The 26480-nt window shown below is 39.8% G+C and overlaps 1 protein-coding gene across 1 annotated transcript in view; it reads left to right on the top strand.

Annotated features, from left to right (window-relative positions):
- Positions 1–456: 456 nt before the first annotated feature.
- The window catches only part of LOC118811183 (sialic acid-binding Ig-like lectin 10), a 49980-nt gene continuing 23956 nt past the window's right edge, over positions 457–26480 (top strand). The window contains exons 1-6 of the mRNA XM_036575348.1: positions 457–780; positions 907–1227; positions 1449–1703; positions 4506–4613; positions 6216–6467; positions 7237–7491. Coding sequence (XP_036431241.1) covers positions 555–780; positions 907–1227; positions 1449–1703; positions 4506–4613; positions 6216–6467; positions 7237–7491 — 1417 coding nt within the window. The 5' untranslated portion in view covers positions 457–554. The remainder of the gene's footprint in view (positions 781–906; positions 1228–1448; positions 1704–4505; positions 4614–6215; positions 6468–7236; positions 7492–26480) is intronic.

The raw sequence follows: 26480 nt of genomic DNA on the forward strand, positions 1-26480 counted from the left end.
AAAACATGTTAACAACTGAGAAAAACAATTTATTAAACTAATTAACATACTTGTTTGCCTGTTTCTCTCTTCTGCAGGTGATTTTTCCTCATCAGAAAGATGAAGTCTGCTGAGAAAATTGCAGCATTTTATTGTCTATTTCGAGGTTTGTGTGCTATTACAGAATGCTGTGTGTAACTCATGACATATTTCTACCTATTTAATGTGAAATGTGTGATTTGCTCATTTGTGTATTTTCTGTAGTGTTTATTAAGGTTGTTGCAGTTCTGCTTTATATAAAAATGTTCTGAGTATTCAGAGTCTGGCCTGATGTGTTTGTGTATTAATGCTTTTATATGGTTCTGTGTGTGTGTGTGTGTTGTGTGTGTGTGTGTGTGTGTGTGTTTGTGTTTGTGTGTTTGTGTGTGTGTGTTCCAGTTGCTTTGTGCATCAATTCCTTCAGCATCACTCTGCCAGAGAGTGTAGAAGCTGTGAGAGGACTCTGCGTTTTCGTACCCTGCACTTTTACAATTCACAGCAGGTTTGATGCAGACCTCCAGGGAGATCCTAAAGGAATGTGGCGTAAAGATGGCACTACGGAAGATCAGACAGTCTTTGACTCCACAACACCTGAAAACAACAAGATTAAAGGGGAAATAACTGGAGATCTCAGAATGAAGGACTGCACCACCATCTTCAACAGTGTCAATAAGGGTGACAGTGGGAGATATTACTTCAGAATAGAGTCAGGAGAACTGAAATACACTTACACAACTGCATCTGTTTATATAAATGTCAGTGGTGAGTGATACAGTGAAGTCGGGGTACAGTGTGATTATTCCTCCTTTGGCCTTAAAATAATAATTTAAAATATAGCTGTGGTGCTTCTGTAATATGACACTCTAACACTCCTCATCTGTGTGTCAGACTCTCCCCCCAAACCCACATTGAGTCTATACAGAGATCAGATGGAGGTGCAGGATCGGAGGATGTTGGAGGGCAGCTCTGTGAGTTTGTTCTGCTCTGCTTTTTCTCCGTGTCCCACTCAGCCCCCCACATTATCATGGAGCCCCCTGCCCACAAACAGCAGCCAGGAGCAGAACCAAAACACCAGCTTCATCTCCTCTCAGCTGAACTTCATCACTACTCACCTTCATCATAAACTCAGATTCAACTGCACTGCCACCTACCAGCTGGAGAATAATGACATCAAAACCACCCAGCGCTCCGTTGTTTTACGAGTCCTGTGTAAGACTGGGTTATGAACATTTCACTCAGTAGTTTCTGCTTTGTGAAAAAGTCTCATGTTCTAGTTGTTTGTGATGTCCTGAATCTGATCAACTCCATGGAGTTGAATTAATATCTTAGTAATACATTATTCTGTTCTTCTCTCAGATCCCCCTAAGAACAGTGGTGAGAGGTGAAGTGGTGTCTCCTGTTAATCTGTTCTGTCCTCTCTCCTCCCTCAGATGCTCCCAGGAACACATCTGTATCAGTGTCTTCGTCTGGTCCAGTGATGTTTGGCAGTTCAGTGACTCTGAACTGCAGCAGTGATGGAAACCCAGCAGTGAACTACACCTGGTACAGAGAGAATGGAGAGCAGATAGAGACCGGACCCTCTCTCACCATCACTGAGACTGATGATACACACAGTGGTGTATACTACTGTAGAGCTCAGAACCAACATGGAGCTCAAAACTCATCTGTACAGCTGGACATTCAGTGTGAGTACAAAGCTGGAATATTATATTTGCTAATTTGGTTTGCTTGCCTTCATTAAACAAATTTTGATAAATGTCACAATATGTACTGCAGTTTGTTGTGGAATCAATAACTAGTCAACTTTTTGTCACCAACCAAATTGGCAATTACTGTGTAATTTGGCTCTTTATGTATGATGTCAGTGTTTGCACTCTTGAAGCCTCTCTCTGTCCTTTTTTGTGGAGACACAACCTCAGTTTTGTGTTCAAGAGCTGTGAGTGAGACTAAACTGTGTCCATAAGACTTCATCCAGCAAATCTGTACTCAGATTCTCCACACTGTCCAGTTCAGAGACAGAAAATCTAATGCAAATCCCCTCAATACTGACCAACCTAATAGGGTGTAGATGCGGCCTCCTAATATACAAACATCAATTCCAAAATAATTGGGACAGTATATGAAATGCAAATAAAAATCAAATGCAGTGATTTGTAAATGCACTTTGATCTGTAGTTAAACAAAAATACAAAGGCAAGATGTTTAATGTTTTACTTAAAGTTGATTTTTTTCATTAATATACACCCATTCTGAAATTCATGCAAAGAGCACGTTCCAAAAAACTGTAACAGTGGAAATTTAAGATTAAAAATAGGTTATGCAATCCTACTTAGTGTAGTAAAATATGAGTTGTTTAAAGAGCAATAATAGTCATGTGACCTATTTAACCTATTTTACTCCTGTACCAAAACACAACTTGGTTTGATCTCATATATAGCTAATAAAGGGGGAAGGTTTATTTGAGGTCAGAGATCTTTCAGGCAGAAATGATAAATCACCTGCTAGCTTGTTTATTAATTGGTATAAATGAACAAGATAAATGGAGCATGGAAAAATCTATCTAACCAGCACGTTGGCAAGTATGGGTCTAATGACAAACTAACAAGGTAGCAGAATGATAAAATCATATCGCAGTCTCTGATGAAAAGGTTGAGTTTGATGTTGTAGTGGCAAGAGTGGCAACAGAGAAGTTGTCTCAGTGAGAAGAATGTTGGTGGGGTTTTATGACCCTGTGACAAGGCAGAGAGAGAAGGTCTGAGAAAAGCACAGCTGTGTCCTTTGAGAGTATTAAAGGTTATATAGTGTCTTAGTTCTGTAAAGAGGGAATCAGAGTCAACCCTTTTAGTAAATGTCCATTACCTCAAGTTTTTGGAGTTGTTATCACCTTTTGGTTATTAAACTAGGGCTGGCTTTTGAGAAGAAAACAGATAGTTACAGTGACCACACTTAAGTATAATAGAAGCATCTAGGAAATGCCTAGCAAGGATCGACTGAGGCTCAACACTTTGCCAAAAAAATGCATCCATAATCCAACAGTTTAAGAACAACGTTCCTCAACATTTACAACTAAATGAAGAAAACACTGAAATACTGATTCTTGGCACTAAAATTCAGAGAAAGATGCTTTATAAGAAGCTCAGTTCTTTTGCCCCTTTTGCCCAAACCTGAAGTACAAAACCTGTATGTAATCTGAGCTTTGTTTTGTCCTGCATGTAAACAGAGTCAGTGCGTAGGTTTTCATAGCTTTTTATCATTTAAGAAATATTACTACATTTCAGCCTTTTCTATCTCAGAGTAATGCAGAGAAACATGTTCATGCATTTGTTACAAGCACAGTTTATTACTGTAATGCTCTTCTTACTGGGTTTCTTTAGAGGACAATGCAGCCTCTACAGCTCATACAGAGCGCAGCAGCACAGATCCTAACAAAAACAAAAAAAGAGAGATCATATCACAGTCATATCATATCACAAGAACTGCACTGGCTACTTTTAAAATTTTCAGTGCACACTTTTAAGAAACATGAAAACATATTTCTTTAATTGAACATTTAATTAAAAATCTCTGTTTGGTATTTATATTTGTAATTTGATATATGCCATTATCTTGTATTATTTTAATTTAATATTCATAATTTCTTCTTCTTCTTTTGAGCTTTATCACCTGTCTGTGAAACACTGTGAAAAAAGAGCTCTGTACATACAAAAGTATTATTATTATTATTGTTATTATTATTAATGCTGAAATATATACACACATTCTACACAATGTCTTTTTCAAGGACATCAATGTTTATTTCAACATGACAACACCAAGCCACAATCTGCATGTGTTACAAAAGCATGGCTGTAATGATGTAACAATGATGTAAGTACGTAGGTATGGTCGCCCAGCTGAGGACTGGAAGAATGGCAAAAAATTGGATTTTCAAAACTGCATCAGTTGGTGTCTTCAGTTCCCAAACGATTAGTAAGTGCTGTTAAAAGGAAAGGTGATATAACACAGTAGTAAACATGCTCCTGGTAAACATGCTCCAAGTTTTTATATGTGTTAATGTATTTATAAAAAATATTTATAAAAAACAAAAGCAACACTAAAATTCATCAGGTAAATCATTAAGTATTGTGGTTTTTTTTTATTTTTCAATTTTAATACAGGTTAACCAGAATTTACTACTCATTACTATTTGTTTTATTTTCATTTCATAAAACTGTCCCAACTTTTTTGGACCTGAGGTTTGTATATACTATATGCAGCTCTCTATTTCCTTTCTCAGATTCTCCTAAGAACACATCGGGGTCAGTGTCTCCATCTGGAGACTTATATCACCTTTAATCAGTGTTCTAACAGTTCTGGAGGCCAATACTGCAGGTTCTCCAGTATACGAGACCTGGGACCCAGAAGGCCCAGCTCAGCTGGGAGGATGAAGTGGTGAGAGGTGAAGTGGTGTCACCTGTTAATCTGTTCTGTCCTTTCTCCTCCCTCAGATGCTCCCAGGAACACCTGTGTCAGTGTCTCCATCTGGTCCAGTGATGTTGGGCAGTTCAAGGTCTCTGAGCTGCCCAACACCTGTGTCAGTGTCTCCATCTGGTCCAGTGATGTTGGGCAGTTCAAGGTCTCTGAGCTGCAGCAGTGATGGAAACCCAGCAGTGAACTACACCTGGTACAGAGAGAATGGAGAGCAGATAGAGACCGGACCCTCTCTCACCATCAACAAGACTGATGATACACACAGTGGTTTATACTACTGTAGAGCTCAGAACCAACATGGAGTTCAAAACTCATCTGTGCAGCTGGACATTCAGTGTGAGTACAATGGTGAAGCTCCAATTGCTTTGTTTATGAAATTTCCATTCACTATACTAAGGCCTCATCCTACTCACTCACTATTTCTGACTTTTTCACTGGTGTATAGTTACTCATTTTCAGATACATTTTAAATATTTATGATAATGACCAGACATAGGAGGAAATGCCAGGCTGGAGTGAGAAGGAGAAGCCAGGGTGGAGTTAGAGGGTGAAGAAAGTCCAAGGAGGAGAAGCCAGGCTGAAACTAGGAGGAGAATTTAAGTGGAATCAGCAGAAGAGGTTGGGCCAGGGCTTAAAGAAGTTTTGCTGAAGTTAGAAGGGGAAGCTGGGCTGGAGTTAGGAAGAAAAGTTGGGCTGGGGACAGAAGGTGAAGCTCGGCCAGAAATGGGAGGAGAAGCCAGGTGGAGGCAGAAAGAGAAGCCAGGGTGGAGTTAGGAGGAAAACCTGGTATGGAGTCAGGAGGTGGAGCAGGGGTGAAGTAAGAAGGATAAGCTAGGGGGCCACAGAGAGGAGGAGAAGCAGGGTGGAGTTAGGAAGAGAAGCCAAACTGGAGTTAAGAGGAGAGGCCAGACTGGAATTAGAAGGAGAAGTTAGGTGGAACCAGGAGAAGAGGTTGGGCCAGGGTTTAAAGGAGAAGTTTTGCTGAAGTTAGAAGGAGAAGCTGGGTGTAACGCGTTGACAGAAAAAAAACAGACGCTCGCGGATAAAAAATAACGAGAGCAGCAGTTTAAATCACTCTAGGCCAAAGTGTATTCAAAAAATACCAAGCGAACAATTGCCGAATGCGTGACACTGGGCTGGAGTGAGGAAGAGAAGTTGGGCTGGGGACAGACGGTGAAGCTCGGCCAGAGAAGGCAGGAGAAGCCAGGGTAGAGTTAGGAGGAAAACCTGATATGGAGTCAGGAGGTAAAGCTGGGGTAAAGTAAGAAGGAGAAGCTAGGCTGGAGTTAGGAGATGAAGTTAGACAGGCGATAGAAGACGTTGAGCCACAGAGAGGAGGAGAAGCAGGGTGGAGTTAGGAAGAGAAGCCAAACTGGAGTTAAGAGGAGAGGCTAGGCTGGAATTAGAAGGAGAACCTGGAGTGGAGTCAGGAGGTGAAGTCACAGTGGAGTCAAGAGAAGAAGCCAGGCCAGAGTCAAGAGGGGAACCCAGTAAGGAGTTAGGAGGAGAACATGGTGTAGAGTCAGGAAGAGGAAAGAAGACTTTGAGACAATAAAAGACTTATATCACCTTTAATCAGTGTTCTGACAGTTCTGGAGGCCAATACTGCAGGGTCTCCAGTAGATGAGACTTGGGACCCAAGAGGCCCAGCTGAGCTGGGAGGATGAAGTGGTGAGAGGTAAAGTGGTGTCTACTGTTAATCTGTTCTGTCCTCTCTCCTCCCTCAGATGCTCCTAAGAACACATCAGTATCAGTGTCTCCATCTGGTCCAGTGATGGGCAGGTCAGTATCTCTGAACTGCAGCAGTGATGGAAACCCAGCAGTGAACTACAACTGGTATAGAGAGAATGGAGAGCAGGTAGAGACCGGACCCTCTCTCACCATCAACAAGACTGATGATACACACAGTGGTTTATACTACTGTAGAGCTCAGAACCAACATGGAGTTCAAAACTCATCTGTGCAGCTGGACATTCAGTGTGAGTACAATGGTGAAGCTCCAATTGCTTTGTTTATGAAATTTCCATTCACTATTCTAAGGCCTCATCCTACTCACTCTCTACTTTTGACTTTTTGCTGGTGTATAGTTACTCATTTTCAGATACATTTTAAATATTTATGATAATGACCAGACATAGGAGGAAATGCCAGGTTGGAGTGAGGAGGAGACCCAGGGTGGAGTTAGAGGGTGAAGACCGGCCTGGGAGGAGAGGCGAGGCTGAAATTAGGAGGAGAAGAGTTTGGGCCAGAGTTTGGAGAAGAAGCTCGGCTGAAGTTAGGAAGAGAAGTTGGGCTGGGGACAGAAGGTGAAGGTTGGCCAGAGAAGGGAGGAGAAGCCAGGTGGAGGCAGAAAGAGAAGCCAGGGTGGAATTAGTAGGAAAACCTGGTATGGAGTCAGGAGGAAAAGCTGGGGTGGAGTAAGAAGGAGAGGCTAGGCCGCAGTTAGGAGATGAAGCTGGACCACAGTAAAGAGAAGACACAGGGTTGGAGTTAGGTAGAGAAGCCAGGCTGGAGTTAAGAGGAGAACCTGGGTTGAGTTAGGAGGAGAACATGGTGTGGAGTCAGGAAAAGGAAAGCAGAGTTTGTGTCAATAAAAGACTTATATCACCTTTAATCAGTGTTCTGACAGTTTTGGAGGCCAATGCTGCAGGGTCTCCAGTGGACGAGACGTAGGACACAGGAGGCCCAGCTGAGCTGGGAGGATGAAGTGTCTACTGTTAATCTGTTCTGTCCTCTCTCCTCCCTCAGATGCTCCTAAGAACACATCTGTATCAGTGTCTCCTTCTGGTCCAGTGATGTTGGGCAGTTCAGGGTCTCTGAACTGCAGCAGTGATGGAAACCCAGCAGTGAACTACACCTGGTACAGAGAGAATGGAGAGCAGATAGAGACCGGACCCTCTTTCACCATCACTGAGACTGATGATGCACACAGTGGTTTATACTACTGTAGAGCTCAGAACCAACATGGAGCTCAAAACTCATCTGTGCAGCTGGACATTCAGTGTGAGTACAGTGCTACAACGCTTTAGCTGCTCTGCTTCTGCAAATACTTATATTAGGGATGCACAGATATTCCGACCATTCAACTTAAGATGCTTGTGGGAAACCTGAAGTATTTTCATAATTTTTAGCTCATCTTAACTATCGGGATACTCAAGCTGTACAGAAAATCCTGAGAATTTTTCTCAGATATTATGTCACTTTCCTCCAGCAGAGACAATAATCCATTGTTTTAAAAGTAAAAATAGTTAAAACATTATATTCACATATTATTTAATATTATTTAGCAAACTGTTTAAAATGTACTTAGACTTTGTTTCTCTGTCAGTTCTCTTTTCCAATGTGGCCATTATCACAGTTGAAGCATCATCAGCATTATGTTCATTTTTTTCAGCTTTCAGCTTCTGTCAAGAATTTTCATTCCAGTACATCATTCATATATAGCATATATTTCTTTCATCTGGGCAAAAACATTTTTGTCCACCAGTCCATGAATGAATTCAACTGGTAGGATAGCAAGTGCATGAAAAGAGCAGGCAAGGAGTGTAGATTTTAGACACATTTGCAGTTAGTTATGCTTTTCTCTTGAACCACTCTGGATTGAAGGAGCAGTTTTTGTCCTTTCCAGACTGTATAATGTTGAATCCCCTAGCTGGTGTGTCCCAAACATTTAATCTCTAATTTCTGCTCTAATGGCAAGGTACCATTCGACTTGACTCATTATATTGCCTCGTTTTTAGGAGTGGCTACCACAACTGATGAGGAACAATGGCTAGCTGCATAGCAACGCCCATACCATAAACAACGTTTACTAAACATCTTGATGTATATACATTTGTTATTATTTATTGGCTGCTCTCAGCATGAGGCCAACATGATCGTGCCCCACAGCTGGTTATTGAAAACGTGTTGAACATGCGCAGAGTGTTTTTTAACTGCTCACTTGGTTAGATAAATGCTGACGGGCCGCCCCCGCGCTCACCAAACGAAGACTGCTAGGAGAAGTAGATAGATACAGGAAAATATTTGAAATGTATTGGACAGCCCTACCATTGTCATGTGTAGCAAACATGCAACAACGTTAGTTCAGGAAAAAAAATAAATAAATAAATTTATTTAGAAATTTATTTATTTATATATTATTTAGGGCAGCACGGTGGCGGCAGTGGGTAGCGCTGTTGCCTCACAGCGAGAATGGTCTGGGTTCGATTCCCGGCTGGGCGACGGGGGTCATTTCTGTGTGGACTGTGTGGACCAAAAACATGCAGTTAAGCTAATTGGACACGCTAAATTCCCCCTAGGTGTGAGTGAGTGTGTGATTGTGTATGTCTGTCTGTCTGCCCTGCGATGGACTGGCGACCTGTCCAGGGTGTATCCTGCCTTCCGCCCAATGACAGCTGGGATAGGCTCCAGCACCCCACCGCGACCCAGAAGGATAAGTGGTTTAGATGATGTATGTATGTATATATATATATATATATATATATATATATATATATATATATATAAATCCCTTATGTAGAGATGCGCCTCTGGTAGCATAACACACAAACACACACATGCACGTTCTGCTTATATGATATTATAAGAGAATTATTGGTGATTGACAGGTGGGTGAATTTATCTTATCAGAGGTGGGGAAAAATGGCAAAAATGCCATATCGGAATATGTCAAGAAGTTTTCATATTTTTATGATATTTATTGTTCAGTTTGATTTTTTTATCCTAATTTAATTTCTAATTAGTTTTTAATTTAATGATTTTTCTCTTTTAAATCTATTGTTTTGTACTGAATGACAGCGATGTATGAAAGGTGCTATACAAATAAACTTACCTTGCCTAAGTTGCAACAGAAAAAGTAATGTCACTTTTAATGCATATAAGCAAAAAGTATGAATCCAATGATTTGTACTCAACATTCACTTACTGTGCTGCACTAAATCCATTCAAACAGGACTAATTATGCTGTCTTTGTAAATAAACTTGAAGTTGTCCAAGTACTGTGGTATCAACGACATACTGTGACATGAAATATCATGATAACAATAATTATTGTCATGTTGCCCTATCTTACCATGTTTATGTTAGCAAGCAAAACATCTAAATAAAAGTGCACTTTTTAAAATGTTTTTTTAGCTTTTGTGCATCAGTGCCCTTTAGAAAGAAACACAAACCACAAAAGTTTGACAATGTTATCAAAGGTAAAGTGAAAATGTTCGCATTGCAATACTGAGTGGAGTGTGAGCTGCCTAGACACCAAGCCTCTAGTTTTTTTTTGTCATTGTTTATTTTAGTCTCAACGTTTGATCAGATAAATCACAGGAAATGCATCATGAAATAGTGATTAGCATGTTGTGGCAGTGTTTAGAATAACGTTTAGTCATGAGCAGCACCTGGCACTATAGATATTAGACTGAAGTTTCTGATCTTGGGCAAGATGGAGAAACTCCTCAAGAGACCATAATGCAGAAATATTATATTCATTGAACAAGGTTTAGTGACAAAGCCATGAAAGAAAACTGCTCAGAACTGATGAAAGGGAAGTATTGATGGCCTGACATGCTGAGCCTTTAGCAGCAGTTTGAGACACAAATTAGACTCGTTCTGCCTGTGCCATAAGAATGAAACAGGCATGTAAGTGTAACCACACAGTTTATGGGCCGTGTACTCGGAGAAAACGCAAAATGTGCTTCTCTCCCACATAAATATGGAATGTCTCAAAATGAAGGCTGCAGACGGGGTAGAGGAGACCTTGCTAGCACTGATATACAAAAGCTCCTCTTAACTACTCACTCAGGCACATTCACGATGTTCTGAGTAGGCTTGACCGACACATTGCAGTTTACCAATGTAAATAACATGACACGTTTAAATCTAATGTTTAAAAACATTCATTTAAATTTTACACTTCATTACATGGTCTGCCATTCATTACAAAGCATCCTGCCATTGCCTGCCATCTCTCAGAATTGGCCTCATTTGAAGCATCTTACAAAATGGGACAGTCTTCAGTGACATCAAGAAATGCAGCTTTTCTTTGAAAGCATCCTTGGCTTTATGACACAGCTACATTGGGTTGATGGAGGGCCGTGGATATTGTGGGAGGCTGCATGAAACATGGCCAGGGCCGTGTTCAAAGTGACACTGCTTAAACTCTCAGAACAAGATGTTTGTACGTGAGAAGACGTGGCATAATGTGTATAATAATATGCCATGATGTGGCCACAATATCCATGCATAGTCTGTATTTTCAAACTCTATTTGTAGAATCTTTTGGTAGGAAAAACTTCATTTATTAACACCGCTATCTCGTCATCCCTGCACTTTCATTTACTGTGTCGAGTTTTGTTGATGGCTCCAATTTTACACTGTTCTTTTCAAACCTTGTGCCTCAAGAGTGAGCAGCTAGTGGGTGGGGCTATGCACAGTTTGTGTGATAAGCTGCAGTTTTTGTCATTTGAATGTTAGTGCCCAGACACACTGACCCAACGAGGAAGAAAAAACATGAAATGACTAAGTATGAGTTCTCGTCCGTTCATGTTTATTAACAACAATATTAAAAGACTCTCTGATTGGGAATACGCCACTTAAATACTACTCTTTTAGAAATTTGGACATTTGAATAGCAAAAATGATTAAAGTGACCACTGACAATGCTTGCATGTTGCTACTTGCCATTTACTGCTTTGCTCCAAACTGCGCTGATGAAAACCAACTAGTGCTAAATGTGCAGACAGTGGCCATCGGCTCTTCTCGGTTCTCTTCAGCGCTGTTTAAACTATCAGGATCAGATGTTCTTAAAAGGCTTGGTGTGTGAGGGTTTTTTAATTCAGGCACATTGTTAGCCAATATTGCAGTTGCATCAAGACATATACAGCATTGCACTCATTCCTATTTCCATCTGGCCCTGTGCGTTTATTATTGAGGAAAATTCACAATCTGGGATCAAGTCTGGGAAACTTTATCTTTCTCTCTCTCTCTCTCTCTCTCTCTCTCTCTCTCTTTCTCTCTCTCGCTCTCTCTGTCTCTTTGTCTTCTGTCGTTCTCTCAGATGCTCCTCAGATCGATCTCTTCTTCCACTGTAACAGCAGCAGTGAAGGTGGGATCATGTGTGTTTGTGAGGTTCATGGACGTCCTGTTCCTAAACTGGAGTGGCGTCTGTCTGGACAACCTGTCCCACCCTCTGAAGACCCATCTATCAGGGAGGAGTTTGTGGGCCGCACGGGCCTGAGGAGTTTCATCTACCTGCATCAGTCACTTAAAGACACTCTGCAGTGTATCAGCACCAATAGGCTGGGCTGCTCCTCTCAGCTGTTCCACTCTGTGGCTACTCATCACTGCTCACCTGCAGGTTAGAAACACTGCTTTGCTTGAACATGATGCTATTAGTCGACTATATTTAACATCTGTCACATTAGTTCCTCTCTTCCTGTTTTTGTTGATGATAACTTTAATAATGCCTTATTCGCAGAATGTAAACAGACTACAGGGCCATATCTGATCCTCTCAGCACTTCTTTTACTGTGTGTTGCTATTATTGGATTTCTTTTTCACAAATTAAAACAGTAAGTCACTCACTTATCAATGATTACGCTTTCTATGGTCAAACAGAATGTATTTAGCAGAGCTAACTGAAAATTACAGTAGAGCTGCCATAGTATGTGTAACTTAAATTTCCCTAAAAGAGTAATTCAGTTTATTAAAAAGAATCTGTTGAGTAAATACTTTTTGAATATTTTAGATATTATTTTCTTTGCCCAAGAAATTACAAAAAATGGCAAAGAAATCACTGTTAGTTTTCTGCTCACAGCTGTCCAGTGGATATCAGTTAAGGAGCAGCCTCTCAGTCACTGTTTGAAGCTGTTGTTTCAATGTGTTATTGTGATGTTGAAAATGGGAATGCATCTTTAAAGCAGCACTTGCTTGTGCTTCATGACTTACATTGCATGTTCTTGAACTGTGTAATCAACTGTGTGTCCAACAGTGAGACCAAAATGGCACAATATGTGTCATCATTTAGCAGCATTTAATATTAATTTTCCACTTTGTAAGCAGCCTCCAACTAACAGCTTCAACTAACAACTCTAATTTGACAGGTGCCTATAAGAGGGAAAAATCATTGTTATGAAGGGTAGAGATTCTAAACTACTTTGAATACTAAGATCTTTAAGAGATCTTTAAGATCTCACACATTAAGGATGAAAAATCACATTCATATTACAGAGGCAAATCCTCTCTTAATTTAGAAATTGTATCTTAACTTACAACACTCTTAAGTCAGAAAATCCTCAACTACACAAATGTCAGGGCTGTTACTAAGCAAATGATGATGCGAGCACAGCTGAGATGTAAACACCCATTAGAAATGATGTAACTAAAAGCAAGACAAACAAAACCATAAAAATTGGATCTTCGGTGAGACCACAGTCACCCACATAATAGTCCTCTCGTAGGTATGACGGCCCTCTGTCTCCTCTGTCATTCAGTGTGACGCTAGTCAACATTCATTCTGACAGATTTTAATAAACTCAGGGCTCCTGCTCATCTTCTTTTGTTCTTTCATAAGAAGAAATCATTTTTTGTACAGACAGTACTTTAACACCAAATTCACACAAAGCACAACATGTGAGCATAGAGTATGTAAAGCACAACCCACCATGAGTCCACTTCACACTGCCTCTGACTCAGCTATGTCACATGCATAAACACTTGTCAGCTCTTTTTCTTTTTTAATTAAACAGTTTAGTAACAAGAAATTAGACACCACAATCAGTAGATCTGTTTTTTAGTGATGAAATCACATTAACAAATTTTTATCACTGTTCGTGTCAGATAAAAGGCTTATCATAACGGTGGCCACTGCAGGAGCTGCTCGACATCTACTAGACCCACACGATCCTCACGCTAAATTGTTATTTTAAATATAGTGTGGAATATTATAGAAAGTGGAAGTGTGTAATTTGACTGGATTTCTAAGGAGTTTACACTTAACTCATGCACAAAATAAAAAAAAACCTTTGTGCTGTCTAGAGCAGTCCTTTGATATACATACAGACACCGACGAGCTGCTTCATTAAAACCACTTCCTTGTTTTTACACTCATTGGCTATTTCATCGGCTCCACTGTTCTACAAATACAGACTGTAGTCCATCTCTTTCTCTGCATACTTTGTTAGCCAGCTTTCATCCTGTTTTTTCAGTAGTCAAGACCCCCACAGGACCAGTACATTATTATGAGTTAGTCTTGTAATTATTTGAGTGCTGGGTCAGCCTCAGCACTGCAGTGGCACTGATGTGATTTTCCCAGAAGAAAAAAGGACAAGATGTAAAATTCAAACTTCCGCTGCTTTTTTTTAAACATCACCTTACCAACACATGAATATGCATTTTTCTACTACCCTGTTTCCCAAAAAGTTGGGATGCTGTGCAAAATGTAAATAAAAACAGAATGCAATGACATGCAAATCTTTAAACACTAAAACATATCAAACTGAGACATTTATTGTTTTTTGAAAAATATATGTCTATTTTGAACTTAATGCCAGCAACACACTTCAAAAAAGTTGGGACAGGGACAACAAAAGATGGTAAAGTTGCGTAATGCACTAATTAGGATAATTGGCAACAGGTCAGTAGCATGACTGGGTATAAAAAGAGTGTCCCAGAAAGACTGAGTCTTTTAGAGGGGAGGGGAGGAGACAAATAGTGCAACAATTCAAGAATATTGTAACATTGCAAAGAACTTGGGATTCCATCATCTACAGTACATAATATCATTAAAAGATTCAGAGAACACAGAGAAATCTCTGTAAGCAAGGGACATAGCCAAAAAATAATATTGGCTGGCTGTGATCTTTGGGCCTTCAGGTGGCACTGCCTGGATTCAGGAACACTTCTGAAAACTATTGCCTGTTAAGACACTGTCGCTGTATCCACAAATGCAAGATAAAACTCTACCATGCAAAGAAGAAACCACATATAAAGAGGACTGAGGTGAAGTGGAAAAGTGTCCTGTGGTCTGACGAATCAAAATTTGATATTCTTTTTTGAAATCACGGACATCGTGTCCTTCAGGCTAACGAGGAGAGTGCACTGTTCAAATGCCAGCATCTGTGATTGTACAGGGGTGCATTAGTACACATGGCATGGGTGACTTGCATATCTGTGAAGGCACTATTAATGCGGAATGATTTACACAGGTTTTGGCAACATATGCTGCCATCCAGATGCCGTCTTTTTCAGAGAAGGCCTTGCTTATTTCAGCAAGACAATATTAAACCACATTCTGCACGTATTACAGCAACATGACTCTGTAGCAAAATAGTACAGGTGCTAAACTAGTCTGCCTGCAGTCCAGACCTGTCACCACTGAAAACATCTGGTGCATTATGAAACAAAAATGTGATAAAGGAGACCCCAAACTTTGGAGCAGCTGAAATCCTGTATCAAGTAAAAATGGGAAAACATTTCACTTTCAAAACTACAGCAGTGTGTCCTCTGTTCCCAAACGCTTACAGAGTGTTGCTAAAAGAAGAGGTGATGAAACACAGTGGTAAACATGCTGCTGTCCCAACTTTTTTGGAAAGTGCTGCTGGCATAAAATTCAAAATTGGCATATATTTTTCAAAAAATAACATTTCTCAGTTTCATATGTTGTCTTTGTTATCATATGTTGTCTATTTTCAATTAAATATATAGTTTAAATGATTTGCACATCAATGAATTCTGTTTTTATTTGCATTTTGCATAGCGTTTTTTGGAAACAGGGTTCAATATGACTACATTAATAATGTTTGCATATGATTTACTGTCACACTGTCAAATTCGAGCCTGCGCTTTTTTTCTTTCTGTAAAACAAGACTGAATTCAAATTCACAGTTAAATATCTTCTCACTTTTGTTCTTATTTACATTTTGCACAGCATCCCAACCTTTTTGTAAATGGGGTTATAGAAAAAGAAGAATATTCAGATTCTTCATTTCGTCAAGCATGTAGTTGGTTTCAGCATTGTTCTATAAGTCTTTTGGTGCCATCTCTCAGTTGCTTTGTTTAACGCTCCTTGCTGTTTCCAGGACAGTGCTCAGTTTACACACATGTGCAAGAAAAACTAAAGAAATCAGAGTGAAGACACACATGTGCTGAAAAACCAGATTACTGAGCTAAAATCCATCTCTCTTTATTGGATTCATAGAAATCTGATAACAGTTTTAATCCTATCTAAGAAGTCGGACTATGAAGTAAATAAAGTTTTGACTGTTAAGTCATAATATAGCTGCAATTATGTACTTTTGAATATAGTAATGAACTGTTTCCAAAATCCATTAACAAATTAAAAAAACAAATGATGACAAAAATGTCCCAAAACTTCCTTTGGGACATGTTTGTATTGAAATATACATTTAAAAGCCATTTAAAAACTTCACATGACGTCTGTAGAGATCTGGCATAATGTTCTCTTACGTTTTATGTGAAGGTAGTGCATTACAACAGTAGTGTATAAGATGTTTTAAGAACAGATGTTATATTGCGCTTTGTGTTTACTGGGAATAAATGGTGAAGTTATTTCACAGTGAGCCTATTGATCATGAATACTGTCTTATTTCAGCAGAGAATATGTGAATAGAGCATGTCTGATGTTGGATGTCAGTTTGGATATTGCAATTGCGTGGGTGGGAGTGGGTCAAAATGGTTCAGATGCAGGCAGCAGCTGATTGTCTGCGGGAGCAAGGAAAAATGTCTCGGTTCTGGCGTCAGGCAAATCGGCCCAGGGAGTACGGCAGGTTTAGTCCCCTGAGAAAGCCGAGAGAGAGAGGAAAAAGAAAAGAAACAAGAGGCATTAGTTCAGCCACCGCTGCTGGAATGGAAGCCACTCACCCGACTGATCCTCTGACAGCCGTTTTATGGGGCCGGCTCCACCGGGGTGAGCTAGTGCAGGTAGCAAAATCAAAGATGGCCAGACGTGCAGTATTTGGGGCTCCGCCCCTGTAGCCATGCAGCCACTGGCTGTCCACAACACGCGGTGCTGGGTTTTGACAGCTGCTGTCAGTACCTAGGAGAGCTTCCTTTGAACTTGACGGCTCGGAAAAATGGGACCGACGGAAGCCCCGGGGCTACCAGTGGCCATACACCCTGGTGGGGCTGGTCCACGGGCTGTTGGAGGGTTATATAATACCAGCCGACAGCATGCGTTTAACCTCCTCTTCAATGGCGGCCTTGTTTCTTGTATTTCACCCTCAAAAGTGCATAACAAAATCAAAAGATTCAGAGAATCTGGAGAAATCTCTGTGTGTAAAGCACAAGCTAGAAAACCACAAATGCCAATTTCCATCATGTTTTCGCAGGCCCTTTTTAACCGCTCATCCTCTCGCTGTTCTTTTGCAAACTCACCCTCCCCCTGGACCTGTCGGAAGACAGAGTGAAGAGGATTAGTAGTTCTGTTGCTCTCACCTTCCCTACTTGCCTCTGCACTCTCCTCTCCCTCATGAGCGGCCAGAGCAATGTGTGATTTGGAACGAGGCTTTGCCGTGCGCCGCCAGGTGCGTGGGTGGTGCCTTCCACAGCTCTGTTCGAACTCAGGAAAGTCTCGCCCTACTAGGAGGGGGACTGGAAAATCTGGGACGAGGCCAATGGTGAGGGTCCACTGACGCCTTCTTTCAACCAGTCATACACGGGCCGTGGGAAACTGGTGCACATCCCCATGTACACAGGACACTGGAAGCTGTTCGCTGGAGGGCTGGAGCCAGGGGAAATCCGAAGGTCAGGGTTCTCTCAGGAACTCTCTTTGGGTTGTTGGGAGCTGTGGCTTGTTTGCGGCGGAAGGGAGAGGGGGAGTCACGTCGCTCAAGGCGACACATGCTCTGAGCATTCTCCGCGCACTCTGTAGTCTCCACCATTTTCTGGTGGTCTTTGGCACTCTTCATAGCCAGGGCCTTTCTGAGCTCGGAGGGAAGGGCTCACAGAAATTTCTCCATGGCGACATGCTCTACCACTTATTCAGAAGTCCGTTTTTCAGGCATGAGCCATCGCCTCGCGATCCTCAAAAAATGGAGCATCTGCTGGCGAGGGGTCTTACCAGGCTTATAACCCCAGCGTTGAAATTCAGTAGCAGCAGCCACAGGACTCTACCCTATCTACTCTAGCTAGGATCTCCGACTTGAGTACATCATAGTTGTTCAATTTTTCTAATGTCAGGGAGTAATAGGCTAATTGGGCCTCACCAGTCAAAAATGGGGCCAGAATTTCAGTCCATTCCTCCTTGTCCTACAATTCCCGCTCTGCTATTGTTTCGATTGTATACAAGAAAGCTTCAGTGTCATCATTGGAGGTGAGTTTTGTAAGGAGATGGTGAGCAGTCTGTTTGGGGCTAGGGAGAGGTGGTCCTGCAGTGGTTGCTGACCTCCGGGAGGCCAGAAGATCTTCTGTAATGGTTCTGATACCCTGTGCCATTTCTTGGGTTATAGCCTGCTGCTGAAGACTTGTCTCAAGGAGGTGTTGGATGATTTGATCCATACTGAGCCTAAAAGACAGCAACAAAAGAGTGAGGATTTTTTATTTATTTATTTATTTTTAGTACTCATGAAGTCCTTCAGGGGGTGCTGCCCGCATTCTCCACCCTCTCTTTGCCGAGAGGGACAGCACAAGCTCAGGGAAGTTCAGTTCAGGGCAGGATTTTATTAAATCTCTCAACATAAATGGTTAACAAAACCAAACCAATGATCCCTCCAGGGAGGGCATACAGTCACTTTAAAGGCGTGTATGAGGTCTCTCTTTACTGCTGCAGGGGAATGATGGTTCTATTTGTAGGCGAGTCTGCCCAGGGAGTACAGCAGGTTTAGTCCCCTGGGAAAGCTGAGAGAGAGAGGAAAAAGAAAAGAAAAAAGAGGTGTTAGTTCAGCCACAGTCGCTGGAAAGGAAGCCACTCACCCAACTGATCCTCTGACCAGCGCAGGTGTCGAAATCAACAGTGGCCAGACGTGCGGTATTTGGGGCTCCACCAAATAGCCGGGGCCACTGGCTGTCCACAACACGCGGTGCTGGGTTTTGACAGCTGCTGTCAGTACCTAGGAAAGCTGCCTTTGAACTTGATGGCTCGGAAAATAGCAATAATGATACATGAAGTAGAGACCTCAATTCTACAAAAGTTAGGACAGAATGTTAAATGTAAATAGAAACAGAGAGAACTGATTTGTAAATATTTGACTTGTATTTATACAAAATCAGTGCAAACATTTGTAATATTTTATCTTGTCATTGTTTATCTTATTGTTTCATTGTTTAGTTGCAAACATACATTCATTCTGAAAGTAATGCCTTCAGCATGTTCTAAAAAGTTCTAGGAACAATTTAAGAGATTTGTGAAAAAACATCTTTAACAGGTAATACAATCATGCTTGGGTAGGAAAGGAGCAAAAGCATTAGTGAAGAATCCCATAGTTTAAGAATAAGGTTCCTCCACGATTTTCTTTCATGCAATTTTATTTCTTGTGCTTTTGTTTCTTGTATTTCAATACTTGTGACCTTCAACCCTTCAGACAGCACTGCATTAAAAACCAGCATGTTTCTGTGATGGACATCACCACATTTTGGCTTAGGAATAGTTTACCAACTGTCAATAATAAACACGTCTGTCATTGCATCCACTGTACTGTACACATTGGAAGTCATAAGTCAACAACACCCGAAACACTGCCGGCTTCTCTGGACTCCAACTCACCTGAAATGGACTTTTACACAGTGGAAATGTGTGTTGTGTTCTGATGAGTCAATCTTTCAAAAGAGCTTTTATATTGTTACCAGCATAAAGTTAAGAAGCCACGGTCTGTCATAGTTTGGGGGGATATTTGTGGGTAATTTACACATATATATGAAGATGAAATTTAAGCTAAAGACATTTTTGAGCAACATATGCTGCCAATTATTTAGTGTTGTTTAAAGGAAAGGTGATGTAACACAGTGGTAAACATACTCCTGTCCCAACTTTCTTGGTATGAGTTGCAGGCATCATATTCGGGATGAGTGTGTATTTACAAGCATACAAATGAAATATTGTTTTTTCTTTCAACTGTCACCCCCTTTTTTTTGCCTAAAATGGCATATCCAAAGTAAACGTGCATTGTTCCCACATAGTTTGCACTATAGTCATGATCTTGCTGTCATTTAATAGATAACATGCTCAGTTTTTTTCCCCAACTGTCAACAAAACTAATTTTATGAATTACTGACAGAGGCTAGATTGGAAGAGTTTATTTCTGCTTGGTTCATAGATCTTTACCTGATTAGGTTCGTTAGCCTACTTCACCGTACAAATACGACTGAGCCACAGCACAACACTTATCTTGCAGATTTGCTTGCATTTGCTTGTTGGGTGCTTATGTTGCTAATCAATCGTAACTGCAGTGAATAACAGATAATAAAATGGTTTACTGTTTTTCTTCTCTAGACTCTCTGGCAAAATAAATGTGAGTAGCCTGATTTTTATTCTTGAAAATATAGCGCTGCTGTCGGAAGAAAACCTTGTATCTCCAGTTTCCATTTTTCAGTTTGTGGCATAATTTGAAAATGTTGCTCTTTACATTGTCTGTAAATCATGATGAATGGACCAAAAGAAATGACCCAAAATGACTTGTTAAAGCGTCTGGTTCCATTGACTTACATTAAAAGTAAAGTATGTTTTTTCCTTCTCCTGTAAAGTTACCATTTTGGAGATACAAGCTTTTCTTCCGACAACAGCAATATGTACATAATATATGTAATATATAAAACACACAGTATATACATTAGATTTGACAGTACCATCTATACCACAAAAGAATGACCATTATGGTGATGATGATGATGATGACAAAGGCAAAGTGCTGTTTATTTGAAGGCTTTGAAGGTGGAGGGAGATACATACGCTTCTCTGCAGCTCTCAGCTCAAAACTCTGACTATGAGACTCTGCAGCCAAACAGAGGTGACACACATCATTTCATTCAGAATTACTGTTATTATAATTTAACTGTAATTATTTATTACTTAATTTTACATCAAGAACTACATACACAGTGCTGTAGGAATGATGTGAAAATGTGAAACTAATCCTGCTGTTTCTTTTGTCTGTTTCAGAGAGGAGTTTAAAAGAGAATAAATTCTGAGGAGCTGCACTCGTTTGACCGCTTTTACAGGTTTACACAGTGATGATGTTCAGGACTGATCTTCATCTGGGTCTAGACTAGAACTGCAGAATGAGTAGAAAACATTCTAAACTTAACATGACTCAAAGAGAGCTGATTAATAAAGCACTGTGAGGTAAATTATAACTGAAATATCAGCATCATAGGCAATATAATGATATGTTATTATTATGACAAATTCTATCATGATACTTGAGTGTATTTCTGCATAGATCATGAATAAGATCAGTTATAAAGAGCCTGTAGACAACAATAACCACTGTTTAGTACAACAACCTGTACAGACGTGGCCAAAATTATAGCAATAATGCACCATTCTTCCAGAAATTTTGTCGAAATTTAAAGGTCTTTTGTCATCCGCCATGCACGTCCATGAACAAAGCTGAGAAAATAACTATTATTTTACTATTTTATTATTATTATTTTATTATTCATTAAAAATTATTGCTTAATCTACAAATACAGTCTAGAATGCACTGGACAATATTGTTGATACTCTTTAGAAATGATAAGAAATAATTGTACTGTATTGATATTTCCAGCAGAATATTATCTTTTAAATAATTTCAGGTGTCTTCAATCTTATTATCACTTATTCAGCCAGTTTAAATGGAGTGATGTACAAACACAGTTCCAATAATTTGGCACAGTTTCTGAAAATAATAAAAACAGAGACCTGTATATAATTGAAAAATGGTAGAAAAACACACTATTTTGTGTTTTTTTAAAAGACAGCATATGTTGCAGCACAAATGTACAAGTTACCCGCTAATATCCCCTCATACCAAGACAGAATCTGGCTTTTGAACAGTTGTTAGATTTTTGCCTCCTGTTTCTTCTTAAATGATTTACTTTTGTAAATGTTGAATAAATGAAAACTCATACTCAGTTACAACTGCAGAAAAACATTCTCTTAACATGACTTAGAAAGAGAGCTGGTGAATATAGCACTGTGAGGCATTAGGAGATGGTTTTCACAGTTCTGTTTTTATCAGTGTGGTATATCAATATAATTAGAGTTGCCTTTGCTCATTTCTGCTAAAGACTGATGTGATCACTTTGAGCTGTTCCATCTGTCAGTGAGGTTATATTTATTTTCTAGTTTCTTTTATCTGATCTAATTCTCTTTCTTCTGTTTCTGTGTAGTATCTCTGCAACCATTTCAGTTTAATAACTGTAAATGTAAAGATGTAAATACTGTAAAGATGAGGATTTACAATTAGCTGTGTTTAGCATTATTATTCCTGAGAATTTGAAAGAGCTTCTCTGTGTAATTCTGTGTTAATAATGCTGTTAAACATGTTGCTTAATTTTTCAACTGTGTTTTTATTATATTTTTTGCTTTATATGATTTTCAAAGAGCAAAAAAAAACAAATTCTTGGTGCATCTTCCTCAAGTAGAAGAAAGTTTGAAGGAAGTCTGAAGGAACGCTGACCAACTGACTGTTTCATTACAAAGAGTCCTGTTTACTGGACTCAGTGCAGCACAGCATGGAAAACCTTCAATAAAAATCTTTGGTACTCAAAGTTTTTTTATTGTATTTTCTAAAAGTGGTGTTACTAGCTCTTTTTTTGCCTGTTCCAAAATTTCTGATTTAAAATTTGCCCTATTGCCCACCTCTTCAATCATGTAAAAGAATAACCTGATCTTAGGGCAAGAGTGTTTCAGCAATGAGTGTTATTGAGAGAAAGGTGGGTCTGAGTATGTACAATACTTCACTAGGGGGTGCTCTGTGCTTACTTAATGATAACTTGATTATAATCTCTTATATGAGTAAATGTACTCATATAATTATAGTCTCTAATGTTTAAAATATAACATTATCATTCCAAAAGGCTTTTTAGTGACAAGTTATAAACGATGCACTCTTTCAGTTGTAAACACATCAAAAATATAATTAAGCAGTTGTTTCAGTATAACTTACATTCACATGAACACACACAGCAACTTATACATAAACTAAGCAATATTACCAAAAGAAACTGTCCTTATGAGCTGCACATGGTCTCCTAGGACAGGGTTTCTCATCCTGTGGGCCACGGACCACCAGTGGACCATGAAGCAACCTCTAGTGGTCCGCTGGCCTGTACTCAGGTGGAGGCTGTAGTTCGTAGTGGGTAGGTAGCAGCACTTTAAATCATAAAAACATATGAGGGAAAAGGTTAACTTGGGCTTAATAATGAAAAATCAGAGAATCAAACATTTCCATATTATAACCAATATGAATATTAACGGAGATGTATAAATAAAATAAGATGTATAAAATAAAAAGTAGAGATGAAACGGTTACCGGTTTCACGGTAAACCGCGGTAAAATTAATGACAGTTAGTAGTACCGTTTGAACTTTGAAGTATCGGTAAAACCGCGGTCGATTACCGCGGTGTGAAAAACTCGGAGATTCTGAGATATTTATAAGGATGCAGAAGGAAAGCTAATTGAAGATGACCACCCTGTCTGCAGATGACCACCCTGTCTGCAGAACAGGCCGAAAGAAAATAGCGGCGAAAGGGGGCAACACATCAAACCTTACGAGTCATCTTCGCGACCACCACCCGCTACTTGCAAGAATGCGAGGTTAACTTTCACGGAGAAGTCTGTGGACTTCGAAATAGAAGAAATGTCGTGGTCTGTGTGGTTTAACTTACGCTTATGGTTCGTTAATAATATAAAATGAAGCTTTTAGCAACGAAAAAAACAATTGATGAATCAGCCGTGAATCGAAACTAAAGCGTTTAACACATTTCTGTGGAGCAGAGTCTCCAAAATGAGCTCTGAGTTAACAGTCACACGAGCTCTGGAACGAGACGCTGTTCAATCTGCACAGCTCCCCTTTCTCATCTCGCTTGCGGTGTTAACTTTCTGAGAAGAGAATAACACAGTCTCAAATCACTCAGTAGCCACGTTTACATGCAGCCTGATAATCTGTTAATAATCCGACTAATAGCTCAGTCGGAATAGAATGCGTCCATGTAAACACCTCAATCGGAATAGCCTAATCCGATTGAGGCCATTCGGAATACAGTTTCTATCCGATTAAACGAGGTGGGTAAACTTCTAAATAATCCGTTAAATAGAAGAATAATAGCCATGTAAACGCCTGAATCCGATTACATTCCAATCGGAACGTGTAAGTATGTTCTGCGCATGTGCGTCGCGTCACGGCGAAAGTTTACACCGCTCAACATGGCGGAGCAGAAACTGGTCTGGACCTCACGTGATGTTCGCTGTCATGGTAACGTTTACTCTAAGCGCTACTCCACGCATGCGCGTCATTTTGCATCGGATTACTTGTAGTGAGCATATAAACGAAGATTTTCCATCAGATTGTTGAATAGAGTGCATATAAACACCTCAGTCTGAATCTGTAATCGGATTGTATTCAATCGGATTGGCAAAAATCGTTGCATGTAAACACAGCCAGTGTCCCCTACATAGGGCGCTACTGTTCAAACACGATCATCATTAATCAGCAGCTGAGTTTTAAATAGGGAGTTAGTAACCTGTTGTTAATGTTGATTATAGATGACTTAGTCGAACGTTTCCTGCACTCTTTGGGTGAAGGATTTGCTATTTCATGATCCACGAAGTGCACTACATAGGGAAGATAGTGTGCTTTGAGACGGGACCTCGCGCGAGTAAACTCTGTGTGCCGCTTTTGGGAAAAGCAGAGTTTCAGAGATTAAACTTCAGGAGTGTTTCTGCCGCAGCTCAGATGCTCGTTAATTTTAAGTTATGTTTTAGTTTTAAAATGCTTTTAGAGAAGCAGCTCCACAGGTGAAGACACGCTGTGTGAGTTCTACACTGTCTGCAGCTCACAGCGCGGTCACGCAGTTCATCTGTGAGTTTGGCTGTTTTTCCTGGTGCACTGTATTGATTAGGGGTACAGCGCCACAACGACACAATAATGCTGCAGCTGCAGTTCGGACAGAAACCCCCCGAGTGCAGCATGTCTTAGAAGTAGTAATTTTCCATTAAGACCCACCTCAGAGTTGGTCCAGATTTAATTCTCTATGCAGGGAAATCCCTAGTTATTGTAATTAATAATAATAATAATAATAATAATAACCGTAATAATAATAATAATAATAACAGCAATAATAATAATAATAATAACAGTAATAATAATACATTTGCTATTCTTTTGTTTACAGAGTATTACAAGTATTGTAAGTAATACAAACGTAATACTAAAAATGTATTGACCTTATTTTTTAATGTTTATGCAAACAAAAAGTGCATATTGCTGCCAATTCTATTTGTGTTAATATAAAAGTTGGTGAAACGAGTTTCAGTTTGTGTATCAGTATTTATTTAATTATTTTACTTTAACACATTTGAACAATATCGCGATAATACCGATAATCGTGATAAATTTGGTCATGATAATCGTAATATGAAATTTTAATATCGTTTCATCTCTACATTGCAGTCACAGACTACTTAAACGTCATGAGTTGCAGCGCAGTCTGCCAGAGATGGAGAGGTTCCTCAGGGCACTTTCTCCTTGTTTAGTGCGGACCTATCAAACTTTTCTTCTTTAGTTCACTCCGTTTTTACGTGTGTGAACATTTCACTTGTATTCAGGTCTGCATCAGCTAACCAGTCTGGCAAAAACCCGCTAGTCTCAGACCGCTTCCAACCAAACCCTGTTCAGTTCATTGCTGGTGAGACGCATTTTATGACCAAATGAGGGAATTTATCAATAGAGCCTATTTTCTTCTTCTAGCAGCACTTTAGCGCTTAATCTGCTTGTTTTAATGACTCATTCTTTACAGACTCATTTCGTTCCTGCAGCTCGAGCTTCAGCTGATAAAAACGACAGATGAGCCTTAAAATAATAGCGAAGATCTGCGTTTGATTTCTAGCGGAGCATCTATGACCTGAGTAGTTAAACTCAGATTGATAAACTAATGACAAAGAAGCAGATATCAAGAAAGGTTTATTATTATTGTTGATGGTGGTGATGCTAATCTAAAAGCCGACTGAGTTTAGTGAGGTTTATTTCAAATGAGGTGCTAAACCCTCAAAACTAAAGAGACCAAACAGTCACTCCTGTAGGAGCCACAAGAGAATTTTCAGTGAAAACGCGATGGAGTGCAGCTCCAAATCACAGTCATTTACCTTAGTTTTTCTTTTTCTCCCTTTTTGACATCTCTGCAAACATGAAAAAATGTTTAAAAAACACATTAATTGTGTTTAAAATGTGTTTAATGTGTTTAAAAAGGACATTAAAATTATTTACTAATCTAATTTACAAAGTGTAACTAAAGAAATGAAGGAAGGAAAAATCAGTAAATTGGACTGTGAGTGGGAAATGAGTAATGATAAGTGGACATTTGTTTAATACTCCACTTAACCGGCCGTGGACCACCCAGAAAATGCTGAGCAAACCGCCAGTGGACCGCCAGCTTTGCCATTAGCAGGCCGACAGTGGACCACTGTCCTCTTGCTATCAGGGACATGACATAATAGTCTACTCAGGGCCGCAGCCACGGTGTCACAGACCTACCCAAATGGAAACAGAGCACTTATTATGCTGCATTTTTCATAATAATGAAATTGTTTTCTGTCACTGTTTTATGGACAATCAAAATCTCCCAAGCTCTTCCTCAGCCCTCCAATAACAACTTAGCAACCGCTAACCGCTTAGTAACCGCTGCTATCTGCAATTACTTCAGCACAATATCAGCGGCCATAATGTTCCTAACTATTGTTAGGACACAGAGGACCTCTAAAGTGTCTGAAGGCTTTTATTAGATTCAATGTGGAAAAAAGTGAGGAAACGACCCACTACTATAAGAATATTGCTCTCAGAAA

This window comes from Colossoma macropomum, unplaced genomic scaffold, assembly GCF_904425465.1.
Source record: "Colossoma macropomum unplaced genomic scaffold, Colossoma_macropomum, whole genome shotgun sequence".
In the NCBI taxonomy this organism is placed as follows: domain Eukaryota; kingdom Metazoa; phylum Chordata; class Actinopteri; order Characiformes; family Serrasalmidae; genus Colossoma; species Colossoma macropomum.